Below are 25,841 nucleotides of genomic sequence, written 5' to 3'. Positions count from 1 at the left end.
TTTTCAGACCCATTCTCAGTGGAGGGCATAATCAAGACAGCTAATTCTATACACAAGATTGTGGTCAATCCACATTAAGAGTTAGATTCATTCCATATTCTATTTAAAATCAGTTGAATTTTGGGGGGAAATGTGTGGGAGATAGCTCTGTCACCCTGACATTCTTTGCAGTTTGCCTGCTGGAAGTCCTCCTCAAGGTTGCCTTTTATGCTAAATGAAAGTAAAACTAATCTTCTAAAAATGTTTGCATATTTTTGTATTTTTGTCTTCCAGTATGACTTTGTAGAGCTACTGGATGGTAGTCGTCTCATTTCCAAAGACAAACGAGCGCTCAGTGACATGGATGCTGGAAATTCATTTCTAGCTCGTGCGCATGAGGAGGAGTCTGGCGCCCGACACATACGGTCCGTGAACGTACACGAGGCTGGTTTCATCCAGTATCTGGACATAGGAATCTGGCATCTGGCCTATTACAATGATGGACGCAATACAGAACAAATCATTTACAATACCATCGTCATAGGTGAGACAGCCATGTATTCTATAATACTGTATGTCTTGTAATTGCTGCTGAGTTACTGTTAACGCATTTACAGTAGGTGCACCTCTACAGTAAACAAATCCATACAACATGGTCTAATACATGTGATCACTACCAGTTAAACTATATGAAGGAAGAAGCCTGTCCTTGAGGCTATTTGTATGTGTGAGTCTAGGTGTGTGTTGCTCGAGCTGGCTGTGCAACTGAGTCTCAGTGGAGCTGAGACTGTAACCTACTGGAGTGTAGTTTGAAGGCTAACATGGTGGTGGTTAATTGGCATCATGTTTAGTAAGGATGTAGGTTGCAGGTACCCGGTTCAAAACAGGGTCTAAAGTTGAAGTGAGCAATTCTTTCCAGTTCAGGGAACCACATTAGCAGCCAGGGTTTAGACAGGAGCAGATTCTGAGAAAGAGCCGAAATATTTCCTTTCCTTATTGGACCACAGGAATATATAAAGTCCTTGGATGCAGTCAGAAATTTCATTTAATTATTCCTCGGAAATCTGAAAGTCTGCTGAGTCCATAATTTTTGCCAATTTGTGCCGTAAGGGCTCATGTTTTCAGGATGCCAAGGCAAAAAGATGCAGAAATTACATTTTACTGAAAATGCACTGGCATTCTACAATCGAAAAGTCAAAGATGAGGGAACAGAGCCCATATATGAGAAAAGTCTATGGAGTTCAAACGTCTTTTTGAAAGGGTCGATCATCTAGAAATCCTCCTCTAACACTTACTGTGTAAGTCGGGATGCATAGTATAGTATTTAGGGTTAGTCTATGTCTATTCCCTATGTATATTGTATTGATTTTCATGTCTTTTTAATTATTTGCGACATGGTAATGTGATATGCCTCACATAATGTAACATTTTTGGTGACTGAATCTTTATTTAGTATTTTCTTTCTCTCTCTCTCCTTTACTAACTCTAAATCAGAGTCAATTATGGAGTGTCCGCAGAATTGTCATGGAAACGGAGATTGTCTCTCAGGAACATGTCACTGTTTCCCAGGATTTCTTGGGCCCGACTGCTCCAGAGGTAAACACACGTTCGCAGGCAGACACACGCACACACACTCCCACCTACAGATATGGTGTGATTGTTGGGAGGTTGTTATCCCAGTAGTGTGTGTGACTCTCACACTCTGAATGTCTGAAAGCCGTGCTGTGTTACTTTTCTGTTCCTCTCCACCTCCACTGCCTCAGTTTGGTCAGCCATTATGCCTCAACGAATGGTTTGATACTAGGACAAACAATATCCAAAACCCTCATAACAGTTTTGTGGCTTGATCAGAATTAGTTCATCTCTTGGTTTTCCTACAGACTCTGTAGCACTGCATTATTGAAAAGCTAAAATACATCACACTGAAAGGACAGGAAACTGGCTTTATAGTACCTGAGCAATTAAAAGACAGTATAAAGGACTTCCTACCCCCAAAAAGGCCATAGGGCAATTCAAAGTGTTGTTACCATGATAAATGACTATATGCAGGGCATGATGTAATAATTTGTAATTCGTGCACATATACAGTCATTTCTTAAAATAAATTAACCCAAAATTTGATTTAAAAACAATCTTATGTTTTTAGGACAGATTTATTGCATGGTGCAGACGGTGAAGACGAACAGTGCCGAAAGGGCACTGTGGTTTCAGTCCATAAAGCCAATATGTCCACAATAACTGATCCATTTCTCTGCATGTGTCCAGCTGCCTGTCCAGTGCTGTGCAGTGGTAATGGCCAGTACTCCCGGGGACGCTGCCAATGCTACAGTGGATGGAAAGGTACTGAGTGTGATGTGCCAGCCAACCAATGCATTGACATCCACTGTGGAGGGCATGGCATCTGTATTGTGGGTGCCTGCATCTGCAATACTGGATATAAAGGCGACAACTGTGAGGAAGGTAAGAACAATTTCTTCAAAGAAATTACAAAAAAGCTTAATTTAGTGAGGTTCTATGTTTCTGGCAGTAGTTAGCTTACATGCTCTCATTATTTGACTCTCTTTTGCATAATTGTCTGTCACATGTATATATAGCTCTGTGGATACTTCTGAACATATTTAAACGGGAACATAAATAATTGAATCAGCTCACACTAAACATTAGTCCAATTTGTTAAAATTGAATAATAATTTATCAATCGTTTCACTTGCAAATGTTACATCTTTTAACCTGTAGTGTTTATTTAGGGAGCCTGACAGGGCATTTAATAAATTCCTTCTACCCTTTAAAGCACTTTCTAAATGAAAATGGAGTTCATGTTTGACTGACAGATTTTTGTAGTTGATAAAAAAGCAGCCATGTGCAGTTATATAGAAAGTTGTGGATGTGATACATTGAAATGCATCAAGATGCATCGATGAGGCTTGTTAGGCTATTGAAGATAAACACCTCTAGCCCAAAGTTGTCAGATCCGTCCATATAAATATATATGAATATAGATATATCTATATAGATTTATATATACATATACACACACACTAATTCAGATATATTTATCAGGGGACAATAACCAGATTAGTTTCATTAGTTCAATCCTTGGTCACACTAATCCCTTTTTAGTGAGCGAAAGATTAAGAGAGAATTTGCACTGAGCTAAATAGGTCTAGGTCATGTTGTGGGAAACTCTGGAATGTGGGATCTGTTTACATCAGGGTGGGGGAACCTTTTCTCTCAAGGACTATTTTAATTTGTATAACATTCTTTGTGGACCCTACGAAATTAGTGAATACACTAACCATGCAATGGCTGGAACTGTTTCTCTTTGGCGTGGCTTCTTATGACAGGGGGAAGTGATAATGACTCTTAGCAACACAACTTAAAACAAAATCAAACTTTTGCATGTCACCCTCCGTAGTAACATGCAATTGCCTGTGGTGTCCTACAGTTTTTTTCTATTACCTTGTGCCATAACAGTAATTAAATATAATTCAATTAAATGCTACTTTATTTAATTAGCAACATGTATGATGTCAAGACACATTGCATAGTAAGGTCCAGACATTATTATCATAGATAAAGCCAACAGTTCCCATAATGGGGAAGCTCTTCGCGAATATGGTGAAAAAAAGCTTTTGTGAAAGGAAGAAACCTCTTGAGAGGGGAAAAATGGGTGAGAGCGGAGAGAAGAGGGGGAGGGAGCAGAAAAAGAAGACCAAGGACATTTGTGTAATTGTTGTATTTAAGCACCGTTAAATTTGTTGTTAAAATGAAAATAATAATAGCGATACTCAAAGATGATTTATTAATAATCGCAGTACCCATGTATAGTAGCAATAATGATTGCAAACTATGGCAGAGAGAAAACACAAAGTGAGTGACATGTAATAATGTGATAAAAATACTTGGGGGGCCAGAGATAGAGAGACAGAGAAAGAAGTGCTGGAAGTTCCCCTAGCAGTCTTGGTCTATAGCAGCATAACAAAGGAATGATTCAGAGCTTTATCAAAAAGGTTTTTGGTCTAACCTTAAAGATATTGAATATTGTCTGCCTCCTGTTAACAGACCTCTTTGGTTTGGTCCTTAGCCTTTTTCTTTACAACCTATCCTGTTGAGCTGCATGTATCAGCTGCAATGAGGCCACTGTGAGCTTCAACCCTTGTTTAAAGGGGGGTCGTGAAAGAGGGGTCAACTGACACAAGTTGAGTCCTTCAGATAGACCCCCAATGTGGGTCTAACAGGAAGCTGAAGCATTACCCTCCTCTCTATCTTGGAGATATGCAATTTTTTTTGCAAAACTTATATATACTTTTTGGAGATATTAATGGCTGTGATTTGTATGCTTTACTGCTGGCACCAGACTACAGATATATTAGGTCTGTAAAAATAAGGCATTAACACGGGATGATTTATTTGTGGAATTAACGAGTTAATTAGACTTAATTATTGTATTTTTTAGTTTTAATGATTTCTCAATCTTAATAACTTTCATTTGGGTTAGGGTTAGGATTATCAATAAAAAAACTAATGTTAAATGTATATATCCGCCTTCTATCATTTAGCTTTCTGTTCTCAGAAAAATATACATAGAAAATGGGGATTTTTCGGGCATTTAGAAATGGTGGATATTCTGATAAAAATTGTAATTGTTTCACAGCCCTAATATATATGTATGTTAGCATGTGTTATAGCTACAACATGTAAAACTATTTTATCTATTAACTATGTCTCTTCCTTTTCTGTCTCCAGTGGACTGCATAGACCCAAGCTGTTCAGCCCATGGGGTGTGTATTCATGGTGAGTGTCACTGTCAGCCAGGCTGGGGTGGAGCCAGCTGTGAGATTGCCAAGGCCATGTGCCCGGACCAGTGTTCAGGTCATGGAACCCACAACGAAGAGACCAGCATTTGTACCTGTGACCAGAACTGGACTGGACCCGACTGCTCTTTAGGTGCGTGTCATGTTTAATATCATGTGGTGTAACAAACATGTTACTATTCAAATTTTCTTTCCATTTGATTCCTTTTTCATTTCTTACAGAATTGATAAAAACAATAAACAAGTAGTCATGGCACTGTGCTTTAGAACCTATTCAGTGCTTTACAGTCATTAAACAAGGACTAAGAACAACAGAATTCGCATTAAACTGATAAACATAACATATGCAAATTAAGAGTGTTACAGTGCTCGTACGGTCATGGAAAACCTGGAAAAGTCATGGAATTTTAAAATGCGTTTTCCAGGCCTGGAAAAGTCATGGAAATTTGTTATATACATATTTTCATGTCGTTCAATTTAGGGATGGGCCAAATTAATCAACGATCTATGAATTGTTCATTAAGAATTTCGGCGATGACATTCTTTTTTCATCGATGAAAACTATTGCATGTTCGGCTATGTGGCAGGAGGTCGGAATATCCGAGTTGCCCTGAACGCAGCACAGCGAAGATGTTAGCAGCTGGGGGAAGCAGCCCGAAGCTAGCCTCCGTTGCTCGCTTGGCTTCATGTCCACACACGGGCCGTCAGTCCACAGGGAAGTGAGTGAGGGCGTGACGGCAACTGGACTGAGAGGTCGAGAACAGTCAAATCCAGCTACCTGCTCTCTCATCTGGGCTTAAGAGTACAGCAGCGCATATCTTCAAGTGTAACTGCCACTGTAATAAAGATCTCAATGAGGAAACACGCTGTGTTTTTTCTATTTTCACTGCATTTTAATATAGCCTATAAATACTGAATTTTAACATAAAAATATTTAATAGAATACCCATCCCTAGTTCATTTACACTGAGTTTTAAATAATTCGTATGCTTTTAAAGAAATACGCTAAAAATATAAGCAGGCATACCTGGGTTTGTGTCATTTAAGATATACTGTATGCCTAATGTCACATTCTGGTGTGAGACGGTGAGCGGTCACTAGTGCAATTATTTCCAATTCAATCACAGACATGCTATGAGTTTTGATCATATGGGTTGATGTTTCTGGTTGATATTTTTCAGCTTGTTTCCATTGCTTGGCTTGTGATCATGGCAACTGCAGGTTTTCCTGATATCTGGACTCTCTGAATTATACACATCTTCTTCAGCAACAAATGATTTACTTACAGCAGTGTTGAGTCATCGTCCCTTTTAATGTGTTATTGTCTATTAGTGGCAGAGGAATGTCTATCCCAAATGCATATGTGTAATACTACTAACCATATCCTTAATTTCAGACGCCTGTATGGATTATGATGGGATAGATGCAAACATGAACTGTATGGATGTAGGATTGGATACTTGGTAGCTTGTAGCAGCTGAGTTGTGCCCTGCTGCCATCAATTCAAAATACACAACAGCATGTTTGTAGCACTGCAAATACAGCAGCACTCGCTGTCAGGGAGTGGTAGTAGGTTTACAAACATGAGCAAAGCTAGAGGGAGCTATACTGTGAGTGAGACCCATTCATCATAGAGTTTTCTGATGTCAAGGACAATGACCCGCAGGTCACATAGTATTGTCTAAGATAAGTTGCACAAGTAGAGCTACCTGTGTTGGAGGCAGAGCTGTTTTACAAACAATCCTCGCAGTCTCAGAAGGGAGATAAAAAAGGTGCTGGATGCTGCAGTCTTCCTTTCATAGTCAGACTCATTTGTATTCTGCTTGACATTAGCTCCTCGGTTTGGTTTTTAAAGCATAAACACGCCCAAACAGTTTGTTTCACCCTCTGTACAATTTTCTGCCCTATTTGCTACAGCAAGAGAAGGAAGCTTTATTCTGCTATACAATTAATATTCTTATTATTATTTTATACTTGTTTAAACATACATTTTTTATTCAGATTCTTTTTCAGAAGTGGAAATTTCCAAAAATAATCTGTGCAGTGGATTTTTATGTACACTTTATGTGATCATGATGTATATTTCACACCATGCAAATGTATAGTAATGTATATGCTGTAAATTACATTTACTCAAGGAAAGTATTGATCCTCCACAAAGCCGTTAATTATTTGAATGCACGATTTTCTTTCTTTCTCCAACAGAGGTGTGTGAAGTTAACTGCGGCAGCCATGGAGTCTGTTTTGGTGGTGTGTGTCGGTGTGAGGAGGGCTGGACAGGGACTGTTTGTGACCAGAAGGCCTGCCACCCATTGTGCAGCAAGAACGGAGTGTGTAAGGAGGGGAAGTGTGAGTGTGACCAGGGATGGACAGGGGAGCACTGTAATATTGGTGAGTCGATCATATAAGCACACATGCGCTAAAATACACACTCTACAGGATAAATAACCCGATATTAGGCAAATAAGTTACTACACTGCTAAAAGCCCCATCTCATCACCTCGTTCCCTGCTATAATCCCCCATATAATTGAATTTATCCACTGGAATTTTTTGTATATAAAAAAGATTCAGTCCAGAATGAACTTTGCAAGAATAGTAGTCATCTGTTTTCATTAGACCAAAGTCAAAGGTCAATGTTTTACTTTCTTAGATAATTTCAGTTATTTCAGGTACTTCTCATCACACTGATGTATGGTCAAGTGTTCCCTTTTGTCATACCTTTGGATTTAATCGTGATTTGATAGAGGTTGAACTGTCATGATTGAAAGTTAAGACTGTGAAATTCCATAAGCTTTCATTTGATCATTTGCGATCATAGCCCCTGCAGAGAAACTGTGGAGGATCTTAGGAGTTCAATGCATAACCACTGATAAAATGAGTAGAGCGACCTTTATGGCAGCCTCAGCTCACCAAATTGACTGCTCTATTAACAGCTAGTCATTGGTTTTAGATGCTGTCACTAAGAGTCACACACACTGAGACACATAGAGGAGGACGCAGACCATAACAACGGTGATGTGAGATGAAGTCCATCAAGAGCTCATTGCTTATTTGTTCACACAGATTATACAGCTAAGGAGAGGATTCCTGCTGCTGTCCCCCTGTCTCTTACCATCACGCTTACACCTTGCATTAGACTCTAGGGCAGAATCGTTTCCACTTCAGAAACTGGACATTGCCCAACTTACATTATGTCCTTTGATTTTTCTGAAAAGCAAGAGCAAATCATTGTTTAACTAGTAGTCAGTCTCACCCTGGAACCTGAACTTTTCTGTTTATGTATCTTTCTTTCCTTTCTCGGTTTTACTGAACCTTCTTTCATTTTTATTCGTTGCTGCTTTCATGAATCACTTCTGTGATCAGCTGCTGCTGTGATCCTTGATGCTGATATTTTTTCGGGTAGTTCCTCTGCCTATTTTACTGGACTAAAGTGTCTGTCAATCCCTGTCTTTCTTTTACCTTCCATCTTAAAGCTCACAATCCGGACATTAGAGTCAAAGGTACAGTACTCTTCTCCTCTCCTTGTCATGAGCTTTTTTCTCTTCCTTCCTTCATTCTTTGCTATTTTCTTCATACTATGGTATTTATCTGTTTTTTCAGACAGTTTTCTTAAAATTTTGGAAATCTGCAGTACATTGTGTGTTTGGCTCTCATTCCCACATCATTTGCAATTCATAGGACTTGGGCTTAAACATTAATGAATAAAATGTAAATGTAAATTAGTATATATTTAACTTTCTCTGTGTATATATTGTTCAAGTAGCTTTATCTTTTTAGTTTAAGAATCCGTGTCTCTCTCTTAACAAAAATTCCAAATGATATTGTTGAAAAAGTTTAAGTTGAGCATTAAGCAGTATTAGCAGTATTAGCAGCATTAGCTTTCTGGATCTTTTATTATTTTATCGTGAATTGGTGGACATTTATGTCAACTAATTATACAAGTCCTCTTCACTGCATACTATAATATATGTTGATCAAAAAGGAAAATAAGCTAAAATTCTATTCCACTCCTCCAAAGACACATGAATTGTTGTTCAATTCATTCCAATGTTGATACCGTATGTCAAACTCTCAGTGGCTTCTGGCAGTGCAATGGTCAAGGCATGTTTTTAACTCTCAAAAAACAAGCTCAGTAAAAGCACAGACAAATATAATACTGAAAGTATGTTGTATGATTACGAAATCCTGGCTTGGCTTTAAGCTTAGTTTCCTTGTGAGCTGTCCCCTCTGCTGTCCTTGTTTTATCTTTATGCACAATTGTATAGCTAGGTGTTTGAATGGGTTCAAAAAGTCTCATTCAAACAAACAGCTTTTGTACTTAATATGTAAGTCATAATTTATTTCAGTCATGGCATTTCTGTAATTGCTAGTTTTTTTTGCACGATTGCATTTTTTATTTAAATGATCTTAAGCTTCTGACTGCCAACATGGGAAATTGTAGTGTAAAGACTTTCTGTATAATTCCTTAGAGGCAATTCAATGACCAAAACCAACAAGTTTAAGTATATTGCGTCTATCAGAAATCTCCTGGAAGTAGCCTGTAAAATATAGATTTTAATGATAGAATGCAAACTTTAGCCAAGTTGAATTTAAATTAAATTAAATATGTCTATAGCACCAAATCCTAACATACAAAAAAGGCACTTACTATAGTTAGGTCAAGACCTCACAAAATTATATTGGTAAATAGGTGAAAATATCAAAACAAAATAAATCCTACAATGTTAAAAAAAAGTGAAAAAGAATAATCCCTGATCCGAATAAGCAACAACATATAATGGGATCTTCCGAAACCCATACCTCATCATCCCACCAAGTTTTGTGGTGATCCATCAAGTAGTTTTTGTGTAATGTTGCTTACTGACAAAAACTAACAAACAAATCGAGATGAACTTAATTACCTTGTCACATTTCATATACAACATTCAAAAATCTAAATGGTGTGTGTGTGATGTGTGTGTGTGTGTGTGTGTGTGTGATGTGTGTGTGTGAAATTTCTGTTTGACTGATGCAGTATCACAAGTTGTTTAAGAATTGTTCTATGGAGGATTTATAATAATTTTACTAGATATTTTACATTTATTCGATCTTTTCCATCTGCCTTTTTGTTCTTATTCCATCTTGAGTGATTACAATATGAATGAAGACCGGAGACAGGTTCTACTGCCGTATCTCTCTCATCTTTATTGCACCCCCAAGATCAATCTCTTCCTTCCTGTCCTCTTCCTTTGGCTGCCATTTCTATCTGTCCATCACAGAGAGTATATTTGGCGGTGCTGCTTTTGTTTCAATTTACTTTTTTTCCCTAATTTTCCTCCCGCTCTCCCTCGTGCCCTCTCCTATACTCAGGATACAAAGGTAATTCATGCCAAAAACTTAATAAAGGCCTTACTGTCCCAAAATACAACCACTTTACGCTCTGCTTTGTTATCTTGAATTTTCAGGGGTTTTTTTCTAAGTAATCTTATTTTTATTTTTTTTCAAGTTTTGTCCTCTTTTTGTCCTTTTTTCTTTCGCTCTTTAGTACCACTCAATGTGTCTGTTTGTCTTATCGCGTTGTACTTGTGCGGTTACTTCTGCAGTCCTGTTTGTTTTTCTCTGATCACATCATTATTGTACCACACACAAAATCAAAAAGAAAGAGATGATGATGCACGCACGTACATAAACACAAAAACATACCCAAGGTGTGTGAATCATGTTTTGTCTTGCATCCACAAGCTTGTTATGTATATGTCTTAATTCAGCCAACTGCTCTCTGTCTTTCTGTCTTCCATCTCGCTATCTTCATATCCCTGTCTATTTGTTTCTCTTTCTCACCCTCTGTCCCTATATCTTTAACTCCGTCCCTCATTATCTCTCTTTCGGGGCTATGCTTGGTTTTCTCTGTACTCTCTGTTTATAAATCTGTCAATCTGGTTGCCAGCCTCAATGTCTTTTCTGAGATGGAGGAATGTGAACACAGGCATAAAGTAAAGCCTTCAGAGGCATGCAGTCCAAAACGTTGTCCTCCCTATACTTTGTGCGCTGTGTATCTGTCTACCTGTTGTGTTTTCACATGGATTTCTAATTTTTTCAAGAGAAACTTTTATCTTTCTCAGCTGGCTGGCTGAATAATGTCCTAAATATCTGATTAGACTTACCTTGGACAGATAAACTTGAAAAACAATGTTAAACAATGCTGAAATTGTTTTGCCACTAAACTTGAAAAAAGTTTGGTTTATATGTCCTGATTTCCCTCCTTATATAATGTAACAATAACATATATTTCTTACCAAAAGCACACATCGGCAAATTTAAGCTTTAGGAAATCTGAATGAATCATGTGAAACTACAACATCAGTGCATTTCACTGAAGGCTGTCTGTCTGCCAGTCTGTGTCCCTCACATGTAGTTTAATGGATTGATCATTTTTATATGTCTACCTATCTGTCTTTCAGTCAGGTCTTCTGTTGGAGAAAGGTCATTACAGAGGCCATATGCCTTTATACATATCAGGAGTAAACAAATATGGGTTTTTGAAGTCTGGTATTTTTGAATGAAGCTGCTGACAGCTTTTGTGCTAATGTGCAATTTGGTTAAACCTGAAAACTAAATAAGCATTGAGTTCATCCTGAAAAGTCTGTGGTGAAAAATTGCCTCTGAAACAGCATTTAGACCTTACAGGACATTCAAATTCTCCCCAGTAAACCCCTGGATGTTTATAGAATTATAGAATGTTACTGAGCTGTCATTGGAATGATGTAAGTTGTGCTGTTTGGCTGGAATCGACTTGCATAATTCCTATAGCTTGTATGCATTTACGTCACTACCATCAGACAGGTGCAGGTGTTGGTTAGAAATGATGGTGATAATTATAACAAAACTGTCATACTGAAGAGTTCAGTAGTTTCAATCTTGCATCATTTTTGCAAACTGTCTGCATATGCCATGTTTATTACCAACCAAATAGCAAGTTTATTACCTCTACAGATATAATTTGTTATCTAGGAACAGACACACTGACTTTCTATAGGACTGTATTTGTGTTTATGTACACGTCAGCTCCAAAATTATCTTACCGTTATTTCTCTTTGCTCTCCCCCTTTTCTCTCATCTTTGTATATGTATGAAGTCAATTTGTGAGTAATTTCCCTCAAGTTGAAACATTTTGAATTGTATGCAAAAATATGTCCAATAACATAATTTAATTGACTTTGTATACAGTCACATAATCTCTGGTACTGCTTCACAAGTATACATCGAATTTTCTCCTGATATTAAATTTAAAACTGCTGACTTCAATCAGACCATTCACAGAGTACCTTAGGCTGAGCAACTAAAAGCAGGTTGCCTTGTGTTTAACACTCTGTCTTATCCGAAGTCCGAACAGCTACACTTCAGAATTAACATATGAACGTTAGAACATATGATAGCACACAGCTCTTACATGCATAATTACAATCTAAAGTATATTTTTGCACATGAAGTCTATTTTCCCCAATGTGGGCTGTGAACACTGTTGAAATATGTGTCATGAACAGTATGTAAAACACTGTTAAGCTGCTATTCTGCTTTCACATCGCCATTGTAGAGCATCCCTCCATCATTATCTACACGGATTATCCTTGGATATTGGGCAAGAGGCAGGATAGAGCCTTGAAAGGTCGCCAGCGTATCCCAAGGCCAATATTTAGAGACAAATACCCATTCAGACGTACAGACTAGAGTCTCCAATTAACCTCATCCCAATCTGCATTGACTGCAGGTGAAGGCTTGAGAACCTGGAGCAAACCAATATAGTGGACACAGTCAGAACATGCAAGCAAGCAAACTCCACCAGACCCATGTTGCTGTGATGCGACAGTGCATAACGCTGCACCACCATGTCCCCCCCCCAATTTAGACCAAACATGACAAATTACAACTTGATCTTGATCCAATGATAAGGAATTATTTATTGGTTTGAACTGAAAAATCAGTTCAGCCACAGATGGATTTTTCTCAGCAGTGGACATTTATTTTGCCATCAGGGTCTCATTGCTGTTTCAGAGGTGTTTTCATGCTGAGAGGGAAACACTGAATATGATGATCTTTTGGCAGGAAGATGATCTTTTGTAAACAAAACTATTGATTTCAGAGCTCCAGTACTTCAACCACCTTTTTTTTTTAAAACCTATTTCACCTCTTGGCTGCCTGTGACCCCATTCCCCTCACTCACATTGGTCCCTTTTCAAATGGAGGTCTGTTCCCTGTGTGCAGAGGGTTGCCCAGGACTCTGCAACAACAACGGACGATGCACTCTGGAGGCCAGTGGCTGGCACTGCATCTGCCAATCAGGATGGCGGGGAGACGGGTGTCATGTAGCCATGGAAACACTCTGTACTGATGGCAAGGACAATGAAGGAGGTATTTATATATATATTTGTACAATGTGCAGATAGATCCATTCATGTGTGAGTCATTATGACTTAAAACGTGTAATTTAAAGCTGCAGATATGCATAAAGCTGAGGGAAAAAAAACGACTCTAACAGCATTCAGTCAGCGGATCCCTTATCCTCACTTGACACAGAGTAATGCAAAAAAAAAGATATATAGTTATATATATTGTGCCGGAGCAGAAGTCAACTTACTCTATTGATACGTGAGTCAAATCTGTTGTATCAGGACAGCTGTGAACACTTGTAAATCCATCAAGTGGAGGATTTTTGGGTTTGAACAGAATAGTCACATTTCACGAGAAACATGTTTTTGTGTGTGTACCCAAAAGTTTTGAGTTGTGATTCACATATATTAAAGAAACTGTGTTATTTTTTACTGTGACCTGTTGATTACAGTTTCATCTAGAGCTAAGTTTGATTTCATTCTATGATGGATAGATTGATGCATACATTACAATGTATGTGGATAGATGGATGGATGTATGTCGACTTCCTGCTTTAAACAAGCTAGGCGGCACAATGGTTAGTTGATGAAGTAATCCTAACTGCTTTTAGGTGAAATACTTTGTGTTGGATTTCATTATGTGTATAAATAAAGTACACTTCCCTCTCAGGTTTGTGAATATAATATCTTGTATGTTTCAGATGGCTTAGTTGATTGTATGGATCCAGACTGCTGTTTTCAGCCCTCCTGTCAAAACCAGCTATACTGTAGGGGATCACCTGACCCAGGAGAGGTGCTCAGTCAGTCTTTGACATCATTGGCTCCTCAGCAGGTAAAAAGCTCCAATAAGAAATGTTATCAAAAAAATCACAAGGGTTATTTCTGGGTAAAAACTGATATAATTTTTTCGTGCAATAAAATATGTCAAGTAAGGGTGACAGGAAGTATCATCACTCTATCTTCTTATCTCCTTTTATCTTTCTTAGGCTGCGAGGTCTTTCTACCAGCGCATTCACTTTCTAGTTGGTCCTGAATCCACCCATGTAATCACCGGAGACAGTCCTTTCAATAGAAGGTAATTATGTACAAACTTACACAAGCAAACACATTTCAGACTGTAATTGTAGAGTAATCAGGTCTACAGTTTATGTTCAGCTACTGTATTTGCTGTGCAATTTCTCAATGCAATAAGTAGACTTTGCATTCAAATAATAATAGTTGGGTTTTAAAAGCCGTTCAAATTGTGTTTTTATAAAATTTTCATAAGCAGTTGATTTAAAGGGAGAGTAATAAGTTATAACCATCAGGTATGATGTCAAAAATTACCTAAACTGGTGTTAGTAATGTTTCCGTGAAGTATGAAAACAGTTTGCAGTTTCATAAATTCAACATACAATTAGATAACAATTGTTATAGTGATGTAATAATGTGGTTACTGCTGTATGCTGTTCGAAAAGGCTTCCCCTGTACAAATAAGAGAACTATGACCTAATCAGGGCTTCAGCATATCTTCCCATTTCTTTTAGTATTTTCTCTCTTTTTTATTTTTTATTTCAATTGTTCACTGTGTGTGTGTGTGTGTGTGTGTGTGTGTGTGTGTGTGTGTGGTGTGTGTGTGTGTGTGTGTGTGTGTGTGTGTGTGTGTGTGTGTGTGTGTGTGTGTGTGTGTGTGTGTGTGTGTGTGTGTGTGTGTGTGTGTGTGTGTGTGTGTGTGTGTGTGTGTGTGTAAGGCTTCTTTTGGTATTAATTATTTTTCGATAAGAGACATGTTAAATGTTCCCCATACTCACTTGGAAATAAAAGTGACATGACTTTAGGAATCAGGGCTCCTCTTCTCTCAATCAGTGTCATCTCAGTTCATTACAATAAAATAACAATTTATTTCTTAAATCACGTAAATATTGAATGTTGAAGATTTAATAAAGCTAATCTCTCTCTCTCTCTCTCTCTCTCTCTCTCTCTCTCTCTCTCTCTCTCTCTCTCTCTCGCCAGCTTGGTTTCAATTGTTCGAGGTCAGGTGTTGACAGCTGATGGAACACCTCTGATTGGCGTCAATGTGACGTTTGTTCACTATCATGAACATGGATTCACTGTAACTCGCAAGGATGGCATGTGTGTATTTATTTATTATTTATGTCTATACACAATATGTATAACCTTGGGTTAGTGCATCCCGTCATAAAATTGGTGCAACTTGGTTTATATAAAACAATTGATGTTTTTCCCTCTCAGTTTCGAAAAGTACTGTAACTTGAGAATTTCCAGAACATAGAACTACCAACAATATATAAGGTACCTTATGATTTGGAGGAGAGATTCGAGGCTGTGAGCACTTTTGTCCCCTACAGGCTTCTGATTGCACATCTGTTGCTGAAACAAACCAAGTTGCGTTCGGTTTATATACTGTATATACTACGGATTTCTCCCCAGTAAAGTTATTCCACAGGTGCTGCTGACCATTCTGCACCTTTTCAACATAGCACAGTTGGAATTTATATCACAACTGTACCACTCGCTCATTTCACTTCATCCTCCTTAATCAATTCCAGTGTTAATGGTAGATAAAAAATTATTTTATTAAAGACAAATATACTTTTTTTTGCAATGTTGCTAAGGCTCATGTCGCACAAACTTGTTTGTCATATCCCGAAAGCATTTATACATTTATATGAAGCAGATCAGTGATCAGTACACAGTGCTGTGTGAGAGAGACAGACAGGCAGAATAATGCACTTCTTCACTGCACAAACTGTGGGACTATTAGTTTATCTTAGGATTTGAGTATTATGAAAATCATATTAAGTGCCATATGTATGTGCCAAAAATCTTTAAATTTAAATAAAAATGTTTATCCATTGCCTGACTGTTATTTATATTTAATACGTTTATAAGATTTATAAGATTCTATTCTAGACGTTGACTAGATTTGTATCTGCACTTTGAAGTATATGCTCTACTCTTCTTCCATCCATCTACTAAAGAGGTTGTAATGTGTAACAGTGTAAGACTACAGAAATTGGATATCGTAAACAGGTTTAGGTTCCCTCAACATGAGTGATAACTGGACCACCCAAATGTTCACATACACAACAGCATATGGATATGTAATCATATGCACTCATAGTACACACACTAAAAGGAAATGGTTGGTAAATTACAGAGGCAAACATGTAATGGAACAATTTAAGTTAGTCAATTACAACTTCCTAGTTTAATACTGAAGAGCCAAGTTACTATTGAGGGTAAATCCTGCTTTCATACATGCTTCCATTATTTCCAGGCTAACACAACTCAGTCAGAAAGTTTGAATGATTTTACATTGTTTAGATTATAGTTGTATTTGTCTTCATTTAATAGCAGTGTTTTTAAACACTACACATTTATGTATTAATCTATGGAGCACATTTACATATGTCTTTGTTTGTTTGTTTGTAATCTATTGAAGGTTCGATCTCCTGGCCAATGGTGGTGCATCTCTGACACTGAGTTTTGAGCGTGCTCCATTCATCATTCAGTACAGAACGGTGTGGGTGCCATGGAATGTCTTCTATGTGATGGACACACTTGTCATGAAGAAGGTGGGTGGTGTTACTGCCATCTGTGTAGAAATTCATCTGTAATCACATGCACAGGGTCATGCACTGATGCTTCCCAGTATACAGATAAATCACACCCTGTTAAAGCCCTATGAGATGAATTGTAATTTGTGAATATGGGCTATACAAATAAAATTTGATTGATTGATTGATTGAAATCTTCCTGGACTTGCTTGGATTTTTGAAAACGTTTCACCTCTAAATAGTAAGCTCTCCGTTATTATGCCTGCATGCTGGCAACAGCCATTGACCCGGGGCATTATGTTTTCAGTTAGGGACATACAAACATCCTATTCCTGTGAACGATATCTCAAGAATGTCCAGGGTCAAAGGTTAAGGTTACTGATCTAATGTTATGTCTGTCTCTTTCAGGAGGAGAATGACATTCCTAGCTGTGACCTAAGTGGTTTCATCAGGCCCAGTCCTGTCATTGTTGCCTCTCCTCTGTCTACATTTTATAGGAGTTCACCCGAGGATGGCCCCATCGTACCTGAAACACAGGTTAGAAATACCTAAGGGAAGGTGTTTGCCTTCCAGCTCCACAGGTCCTCCTTCAGAAAACGTCCTCATAAGATCTAATTCAACTGCAGGTGGTGATTTGTCAACAGCTCTGCTCCTTTCTTCTCTGGGGTTCTAAGAAATTTGGCTGCAGTTCTCATGATACAGCTATCTTACTTAATTCTAGGGTGTTGTGGTACCAATACATTCAGAAGAGTAAACTATATCTTCTGACAGTGTGCAGTTTAAATGCTTACAATAACAAAAAGGAATTTAGACAAAGAGCGGCAAACTATAATATAGGCCACAGTCCTTAAGACAACGATAATCCTTTAAACATTTGTATGTACTAGCTTATGTGAGTATTTTCAGCTTTTGTCAATTATATTTCATTTTATACTGAATACATTTTTGGTTTGGACTGTTGGTTGGACCAATTTATTATGGAAATATCATCATGGACTTGGGGAACTTTTTAATTCAATTTATTGAATCCCACTTTTTATCTGGAAAAATGTACTGAAAATATATTTAGGTTTTATAAATATAATTAAAAGTACATCCATATTGACAAAATAATACGATCCCTAATCTCACACTAGTGTTCTCATGCCTGTGTGTGTATGTGTGTGTGTGTGTGTGTTTGTGTGTGCGTGTGTATGTGTCTGTGTTTAAATTTGTTGTGAAAAAAGTGACCATATTACATTGCAATGTTATTAAATATTACAATCATTATCACAATTATTATATCATTATTAATTGAGACAATACTACGTTTTTGGGTCTCTCTCCCAGTTTGCCGGTGATTCGCAAGGCATTCTGGGTACCCCTCCTTTCGAAATGAGGGTCTGCAAAATCTCAGTTTGGAGGGGTATAGAGCCCTACCCCTCGGCCCTACCCCTCCGTTCAAACAGGTTTTGGGACATCCCTTGCACAGCCACCCCTACATAGGTACAAGGGGTGAAATGGGATTGTGCCTTAGAGTACTTTTATATATTGTACAACCCTTAACCAGCATTTGATAATTATTTTTGCACGGCCATGTGCATGTCAGCAGGCTGACAATGAATAAGTGTGTTTGACTGCGTGCCTGAGTGCAAATCAGAAGTACCTGAATAGAGAGCTGCTACTTAGCTCTTGTTGGAGTCCATTAAAGAGGAGAGCAGTGAGAGGGCAGTCTTAAAGGGGATGTAATGGATTTGTAATGCACACTAAATGCTTGGCTGATTAAAAGGCGATGGTGCAGTTTAAGAGTTCATACCAGAACAGTTTCACACCTTCAAATATATCAGTTTTTTCGGCCTTCTAATTACAAGTCCCCCTCTAGTAAGGTTGGCCAACCACAGGCTAATCAGACCTGGATATGTTTCTAACACCTTTGTTCAGGCTGCAGCGGTCTGTGATGTTTCCACATATGAGAACAGTTTATAAACACACTGCTCATTTAGCTGTGAAATTAAAATTAAAATGTGGTAGTATGGAAGAAGCCTTAGTCATATATCTCTTTTGTTATTTCCAAAGCTGTTTGTTTAACACTCATCTCCTGTTTTTATTTCCTGCTCGAAGTGGAGGTTTTGGTTTAAGGAAGTTAGGTGTGTAGAATGAATGCAAATGCAGGGAGTAAAATTCAAAGGCTGTAAGGAAAATAAATACTCAAGTCAATTGCAGATACGTGAAAAATCGACTGTGCAGTAACTTCCCACCTCTGCCCTCAGCATAGTGGTGAGGAGTGAAGTTATATTGTTTGGTGAACTGTCCCTAAAAATTAATAGTGGATGTAAGAACATGAGCTTCTAAGAATTCTGGGTTAAGCGTCTTGCTCAAAGGACAGCTCGCCATGCAGATGGGGAAGACTGAGATTGAACTGCTGACCTTCTGGATGACGGCTCCTACCCGTCAGCCACAGCCTGCATAATACTATAGATACGGGTCGGGAAAGTGAAATACTGTTATAGGGTGATATGTTTTTTGTGTCATTTTATTATTTTCCGCAGGTATTACATGAAGAAACCTTGATTCCAGGCAGTGACCTTAACCTTATCTATCTGAGCTCCAGAGCAGCGGGATATAAACCAGTCCTCAAAGTCACCATGACACAGTCATCTATACCTTTCAACCTGATGAAGGTAAGATATGTAATCTACAACATATAGCCAAAGCCACTGCAGATCAGTACAGAATGCCAACAGTTAGCTGCCTCAGCTGCCTCAGCTCATCATCACTGCAACTTTAAATTAACTGCATTCATACAGCAGTTTCACTATTTTTACAATCATTCAAAGATCTTTATCCAAAAGGCCCTTTCAAATAGAAAACAAACTGCAATCAGAACCTGACACGCATTCTTACTTTTTTGTCTGAACCTGATCCAAGCACAATGTAATGTGAAAAACCCGCTCAGTCTTTATAACTGACCCAACACACTTTGAGTCATGTAAACATGTCAAGTATGTTTTAACAGTCAGGTAGCGTGTTGTAGGTAATGAAATTGTGTAAACAAACAATCAAACCCTAAATCCCCACATTGTGCAGATTTAGGTAGGTTGAGGGCTGTGTGCTGAAAACTGTGGCAAGTGCAAACCGCATTCTATCTGAAAGGGCCTTGAGAATCACTTTCACCCACACCGATTTGTAATATTCCTCAGCCCCAGACCATATAGTGATCTTTGTTTCTGATGCTGTTTCCCCAGGTTCACCTAATGGTGGCAGTAGTGGGTCGCCTCTTCCAGAAATGGTTCCCTGCCCAACCGAATCTATCATACACCTTTATCTGGGACAAGACGGATGCTTATGCCCAACGCGTCTATGGACTATCTGAGGCAGTTGGTGAGTTCTTTGAGACTTTCCGGAACAAAAGCGTAAATTTAAGAATGGTTCACTTTTCAAAATCAACCTTGAAGTAGACACAACCTTTCCAAGTACAGAGGGGCCAGATCATTTGCTTTCCAAAGTAAGATTTTGAAGCTGAGCCTAGTTTTATTAAAGTTAAATTGCTGTAATGTGAGACTGCATTGTGCTTTTGTGAAAACCTTCACAGCAGACGTCTGTGGATGAGAAAACTAGGTTTACTTTTATTACACCTAATATAGAAATGCAAACAAGAAGAGTGGCTTCAATTATGATTTTACAGTTGACTTGTGTTGATATTGTGATCAAAGGCAATTGTTTTGAAGTATTTTGAATAAAATGAGTATCATTTTCAAAAAAAGTTACCCATCAAGATGCAGCTGGTCAGTGACCAACAGAGCTGGATGGATTTTGTTGGACTGAACAGCTACAAGGGGGCTTCATTAAGCCTTCAAAAAACTATCTTTCAACAATTGCATACCTACATTCATTCAAGTATTGGTTGCATTTGTCATCAACAACCTTGGCAGAAAGCCACCTGGCTTGTTGCTCATTTTACTGCCATGGATTCACTATTAAACACAAACAACAACTCTTTCAATAGTTGCCATTATATTTATGTGCTTTAAACTTCTCAAGGAAGATGTCATGGTGTTGTTCAGTGATAGTTCAGCTCTGTAGATTTATAAACTAAATAAATGTTATTTATTTTATATTCCTCCACTCTCCAGGCAAGTGATGGAAATGATGCTGCCTGCATTGCAATCATGTTAATATGTATGTGTTAAATAGGTAAACAGTACTGTATTTGTTAAATAATGGGTTGATGTCCACAGTAATCGAAGGTAATACTATTACGGCGTTTCTCTTTCCATTTAGCTATTCACCTATTCGTCTATGTACTAATAGATTGTTTTAATTCCTGTAAAGTGCTGGCTAATTTTAAACAAATAACGAATTGAACTCATGGATTAATTGTGGTACAGTATTAAATACAATAATATGTCTGAATCATCAGCAGCTCCCCCGATTTTTGCTTAAACATTACTTTGTGGATTTAATGTTTGACCTTTGTTTATATATTTCAATAGACTTTGAATTTGCATTTCAGGTCTTTGGACATGTAATTTCACTGTGTATATGATCTTTGTTCACCTGTGGTCCATAATCCTTACCACTCTAGTTTTGTTTGTTTATAACTGTTCAGTTATAACTCTATCTGTTAATTTGCCTGAAGTTTCCTCATCTTTGTGTGGGACGTTACTTACTTTTTTGCCTACTTGCTGCCGATTTAGTTTTTATCCCGCTTGCTTGTTTGCCTGCCCATCTGCCTCCATGAAAGACAGTAAGCCAATGAATTTAATTTAATTTCCTCAATGCTCCCATCCTACATGTGGGTCCAGTTTTCTACATACAGCATACCATTTTAATATTTTCACCTTAAATTTGACTCTTTCATTGACCTAGGGAAGAAAGTAACAAGACACCTATAACTCTGGAGGAAAATTTATAGTAAATTAGCTCCGTGGTATAATTCCCAGACAAATGAGTTAAAACAATTATCAAGAAAACTAGAAAGGAAGTGGCGCTCCAGCAACAATGTTGAAAACCTCATAGAGTGGAAGAATAGTGTTAAAGAATATAAAAAGGCTCTCCACAAAGCAAGAGCCGCCTACTATTCAAAACTAATAGAAGACAATAAAAACAACCCCAGGTTTCTCTTCAGCACTGTAGCCAGGCTGACAGAGAGTCACACCTCCACCGAACCCAGTATTCCTCGATCCCTAAATAGCAATATCTTTATGACCTTTTTTAATGATAAAATTCAAACTATTAGAAATAAAATCAACCATCTCCTGCCCTCAATTGGCACTAATACCCTCCCAACAACAGAGATCTCAGAAACGGCTGAGAATCCTACCCATTACTTAGACAGCTTCTCTCTGATCACCCGTGATCAGTTTACCAAATTAATCTCAGGTTCTAAACCAACAACCTGTATCTTAGATCCCATTCCTACCAAATTACTTAAAGAAATTCTGCCCCTAATTGATAGTTCGTTACTTAACATTATCAATCTGTCATTATCATCAGGTTATGTACCACAGTCTTTTAAAATAGCTGTCATCAAACCCCTACTCAAAAAACCCACCCTAGACCCAGAGGTTTTAGCCAATTACAGACCAATATCTAACCTCCCCTTCATTTCTAAAATCTTAGAAAAAGTGGTAGCCAATCAGCTGTGTGAGTTTCTCCAGGAAAATAATATATATGAAGACTTTCAATCGGGGTTTAGAGCCAATCACAGTACAGAGACAGCCTTGGCAAAAGTCACTAATGACCTTTTAATAGCCTCAGATCAGGGACTTGTGTCTGTCCTCGTTCTGTTAGATCTCAGTGCAGCATTCGACACAATTGACCATCAAATTTTATTACAAAGACTAAAACATTTAATTAACATTAATGGAACCGCCCTTAACTGGTTTAAATCGTATTTTTCTGATCGCTCCCAATTTGTGCAAATTAATGATGTGTCATCTGTGCGCACCAAAGTTAAATATGGTGTTCCACAGGGCTCTGTGCTCGGCCCAATTTTATTCTCATTATATATGCTTCCACTAGGAAACATTATCAGGACACACTCGGTAAATTTCCACTGCTATGCGGATGACACCCAGTTATATTTGTCAATAAAACCTGAACAAAGTAATCAATTAACTAAACTTCGAACATGTCTCAAGGACATAAAAACCTGGATGACCCGCAATTTTCTCTTATTAAACTCAGACAAAACAGAGGTTATAATACTTGGCCCCAAACACCTTAGAGATGCATTATCTAATGATATAGCTGCGCTAGACGACATTGCCCTTGCTTCCAATGAAACAGTCAGGAACTTGGGAGTGATCTTCGATCCTGATTTATCCTTTAATAGTCACTTAAAACAAATTTCTAGGACCGCTTTTTTCCACTTGCGTAATATTTCAAAAATTAGACATGTCCTTTCACAAAAAGATGCAGAAAAACTAGTCCACGCCTTTGTTACATCGAGACTGGACTATTGTAATTCATTATTATCAGGCTCCAGCAGGAAGTCGTTAAAGACTCTACAGCTTGTCCAAAATGCCACAGCACGTGTCCTGACGAGAACAAAGAGAAGAGAGCACATTTCTCCAATATTAGCATCACTACACTGGCTTCCAGTTAAATCTAGAATATAATTTAAAATTCTCCTCCTCACCTTCAAGGCCCTTAATAATATAGTGCCTTTATACCTTAAAGAGCTGTTAATACCTTATAAACCCACTAGAGCACTCCGCTCCCAGAATTCAAGCCTACTTGTCATCCCTAAATTCTCTAAAAGTAGAGTAGGAGCCAGAGCTTTTAGCCATCTCGGCTGTGGAATAATCTACCACTTTCAGTTCGGGAGGCAGTCACCATCTGTTTGTTTAAAAGTAGGCTCCAAACCTTCCTTTTTGATAAAGCTTATAGTTAGAGCTAATTAGTGCGCCAGAACGTTACTTGTTCTATTTTATGACACATGACACACGGAGCTTCTCTTTCCAGCTTCTCCTTCCTCTTCTCCATCCCTATCCCCCTTCCCCGGAATCCCTTTGCTTTATCACCCGCAGATCCAGGGCCTCTGTGGCCGCACCATGGATTACGGTTTGTGGATCGCGCACCGGGGGTCGCGGTGTTGGATCCAGTGTGGCGGATTCTGAGTCATGTTGGCTGATCATGGTGCTGGTGGCGGACCCTGTGTCGCGTTGGCATTGGGCACGGGTGGTGGACCAGGACCGCGGTGGTGGCTTGTGATGGGTCCTCCTGGTGGGCGGCGGTGGACGGTGACTGAGGACTGGAGTGGCGTCTGGTCTGGATGGTGGATCGTGGTCTAGATGGTTGCTGAGCATGGACTGTGCTTCATCAATGCTGCTAGAGACTTTGATTATTGATGATGTTGTCCTGCACGTGGCATCTATTGCACTTCTGTCCGTCCTGGGAGAGGGATCCCTCACATGTGGCTCTCTCTGAGGTTTCTACATATTTTTACCCTGTTAAAAGGGTTAGGGTTAGGGTTAGTCCACCGCCGCCCACCAGGACCCATCACAAGCCACCACCGCGGTCCTGGTCCACCGCCCGTGCCCAATGCCAACGCGCCACAGGGTCCGCAACTAGCACCACGATCAGCCCACATGACTCAGAATCCGCCACACAGGATCCAACCCCGCGACCCCCGGTGCGCGATCCACAAACCGCAATCCATGGTGCGGCCACTGAGGCCCTTGATCTGCGGGTGATAAAGCAAAGGGATTCCGGGGAAGGGGGATAGGGATGGAGAAGAGGAAGGAGAAGCTGGAAAGAGAAGCTCCGTGTGTCATGTGTCATAAAATAGAACAAGTAGCGTTCTGGCGCACTAATTAGCTCTAACTATAAGCTTTATCAAAAAGGAAGGTTTTGAGCCTACTCTTAAACGAACAGATGGTGTCCGCCTCCCGAACTGAAAGTGGTAGATTATTCCACAGCCGAGGGGCTTGATGGCTAAAAGCTCTGGCTCCTACTCTACTTTTAGAGACTTTAGGGACGACAAGTAGGCTTAAATTCTGGGAGCGGAGTGCTCTAGCGGGTTTATATGGTACTAACAGCTCTTTAAGGTAAAAAGGCGCTATATTATTAAGGGCCTTGAAGGTGAGGAGGAGAATTTTAAATTCTATTCTAGATTTAACTGGAAGCCAGTGTAGCGATGCTAACACAGGAGAAATGTGCTCTCTTCTCTTTGTTCTCGTCAGGACACGTGCTGCGGCATTTTGGACAATCTGTAGAGTCTTTAACGACTTCCTGCTCGAGCCTGATAGTAATGAATTACAATAGTCCAGTCTCGATGTAACAAAGGTCCTAGAAATTTGTTTTAAGTGACTATTAAAGGATAAATCAGGATCGAAGATCACTCCCAAGTTCCTGACTGTTTCATTGGAAGCAAGGGCAATGTCGTCTAGCGCAGCTATATCATTAGATAATGCTTCTCTAAGGTGTTTGGGGCCAAGTATTTTAAACCTCTGTTTTATCTGAGTTTAATAAGAGAAAATTGCAGGTCATCCAGGTTTTTATGTCCTTGAGACACGTTCGAAGTTTAGTTAATTGATTACTTTGTTCAGGTTTTATTGACAAATATAGCTGGGTGTCATCCGCATAGCAGCGGAAATTTACTGAGTGTGTCCTGATAATGTTTCCTAGTGGAAGCATATATAATGAGAATAAAATTGGGCCGAGCACAGAGCCCTGTGGAACACCATGGTTAACTCTGGTGCGCACAGATGACTCATCATTAATTTGCATATTTAGTAAAACAGGTGCAAACATAAACTTAAATATAACATAAATCCAGCACTTTCGGCTGGCATATAGCTTTACAGTTTAGCACAGCTCTGTCTCTCATTAGTCCCTGGTTGTTTGTGTGTCTCTCTGAGGCAGCTCAGCTCAACCTTTCAATAGCTAGTCCTCAATAAGACTTATATTTGCTACCACTTCTGGAAAGAGATGTGATAGGCAAAACAATGATTGTCTCCTTCACATAGATAACTGTATAATGACCTCTTTCATGATACAGTCTTGCATCTTTATGGGAGAATGTCTGTATTTATATATCACTTTTCTAGTCTTGATGACCACTCAATGTGCTTAACAATACAACACTCAAAACTCTTTATAGTACAGGGTTTTGCCATTTTGAATACAGTGCAT

At 38.8% G+C, this 25,841-nt stretch overlaps 1 protein-coding gene across 5 annotated transcripts in view; it reads left to right on the top strand.

Annotated features, from left to right (window-relative positions):
* tenm3 (teneurin transmembrane protein 3) overlaps positions 1-25,841 on the top strand; it is a 198,728-nt gene that overhangs the window by 129,199 nt on the left and 43,688 nt on the right. For 3 of the 5 annotated variants that reach the window (XM_062387317.1, XM_062387316.1, XM_062387321.1), the window contains 14 exons: positions 274-523; positions 1,474-1,575; positions 2,245-2,439; positions 4,726-4,926; positions 6,999-7,184; positions 8,269-8,295; positions 13,037-13,183; positions 13,863-13,993; positions 14,148-14,236; positions 15,154-15,273; positions 16,607-16,739; positions 17,130-17,258; positions 19,250-19,381; positions 19,946-20,081. In XM_062387317.1, the coding sequence (XP_062243301.1) occupies positions 274-523; positions 1,474-1,575; positions 2,245-2,439; positions 4,726-4,926; positions 6,999-7,184; positions 8,269-8,295; positions 13,037-13,183; positions 13,863-13,993; positions 14,148-14,236; positions 15,154-15,273; positions 16,607-16,739; positions 17,130-17,258; positions 19,250-19,381; positions 19,946-20,081 (1,978 nt within the window). The remainder of the gene's footprint in view (positions 1-273; positions 524-1,473; positions 1,576-2,244; positions 2,440-4,725; positions 4,927-6,998; positions 7,185-8,268; positions 8,296-13,036; positions 13,184-13,862; positions 13,994-14,147; positions 14,237-15,153; positions 15,274-16,606; positions 16,740-17,129; positions 17,259-19,249; positions 19,382-19,945; positions 20,082-25,841) is intronic. The other 2 variants (XM_062387320.1, XM_062387318.1) reach the window with 1 other exon arrangement.

Source organism: Platichthys flesus, chromosome 5 (genome assembly GCF_949316205.1).
Source record: "Platichthys flesus chromosome 5, fPlaFle2.1, whole genome shotgun sequence".
NCBI classification, from domain to species: Eukaryota; Metazoa; Chordata; class Actinopteri; order Pleuronectiformes; family Pleuronectidae; genus Platichthys; species Platichthys flesus.
This window is presented reverse-complemented; position numbering and strand designations above follow the sequence as displayed.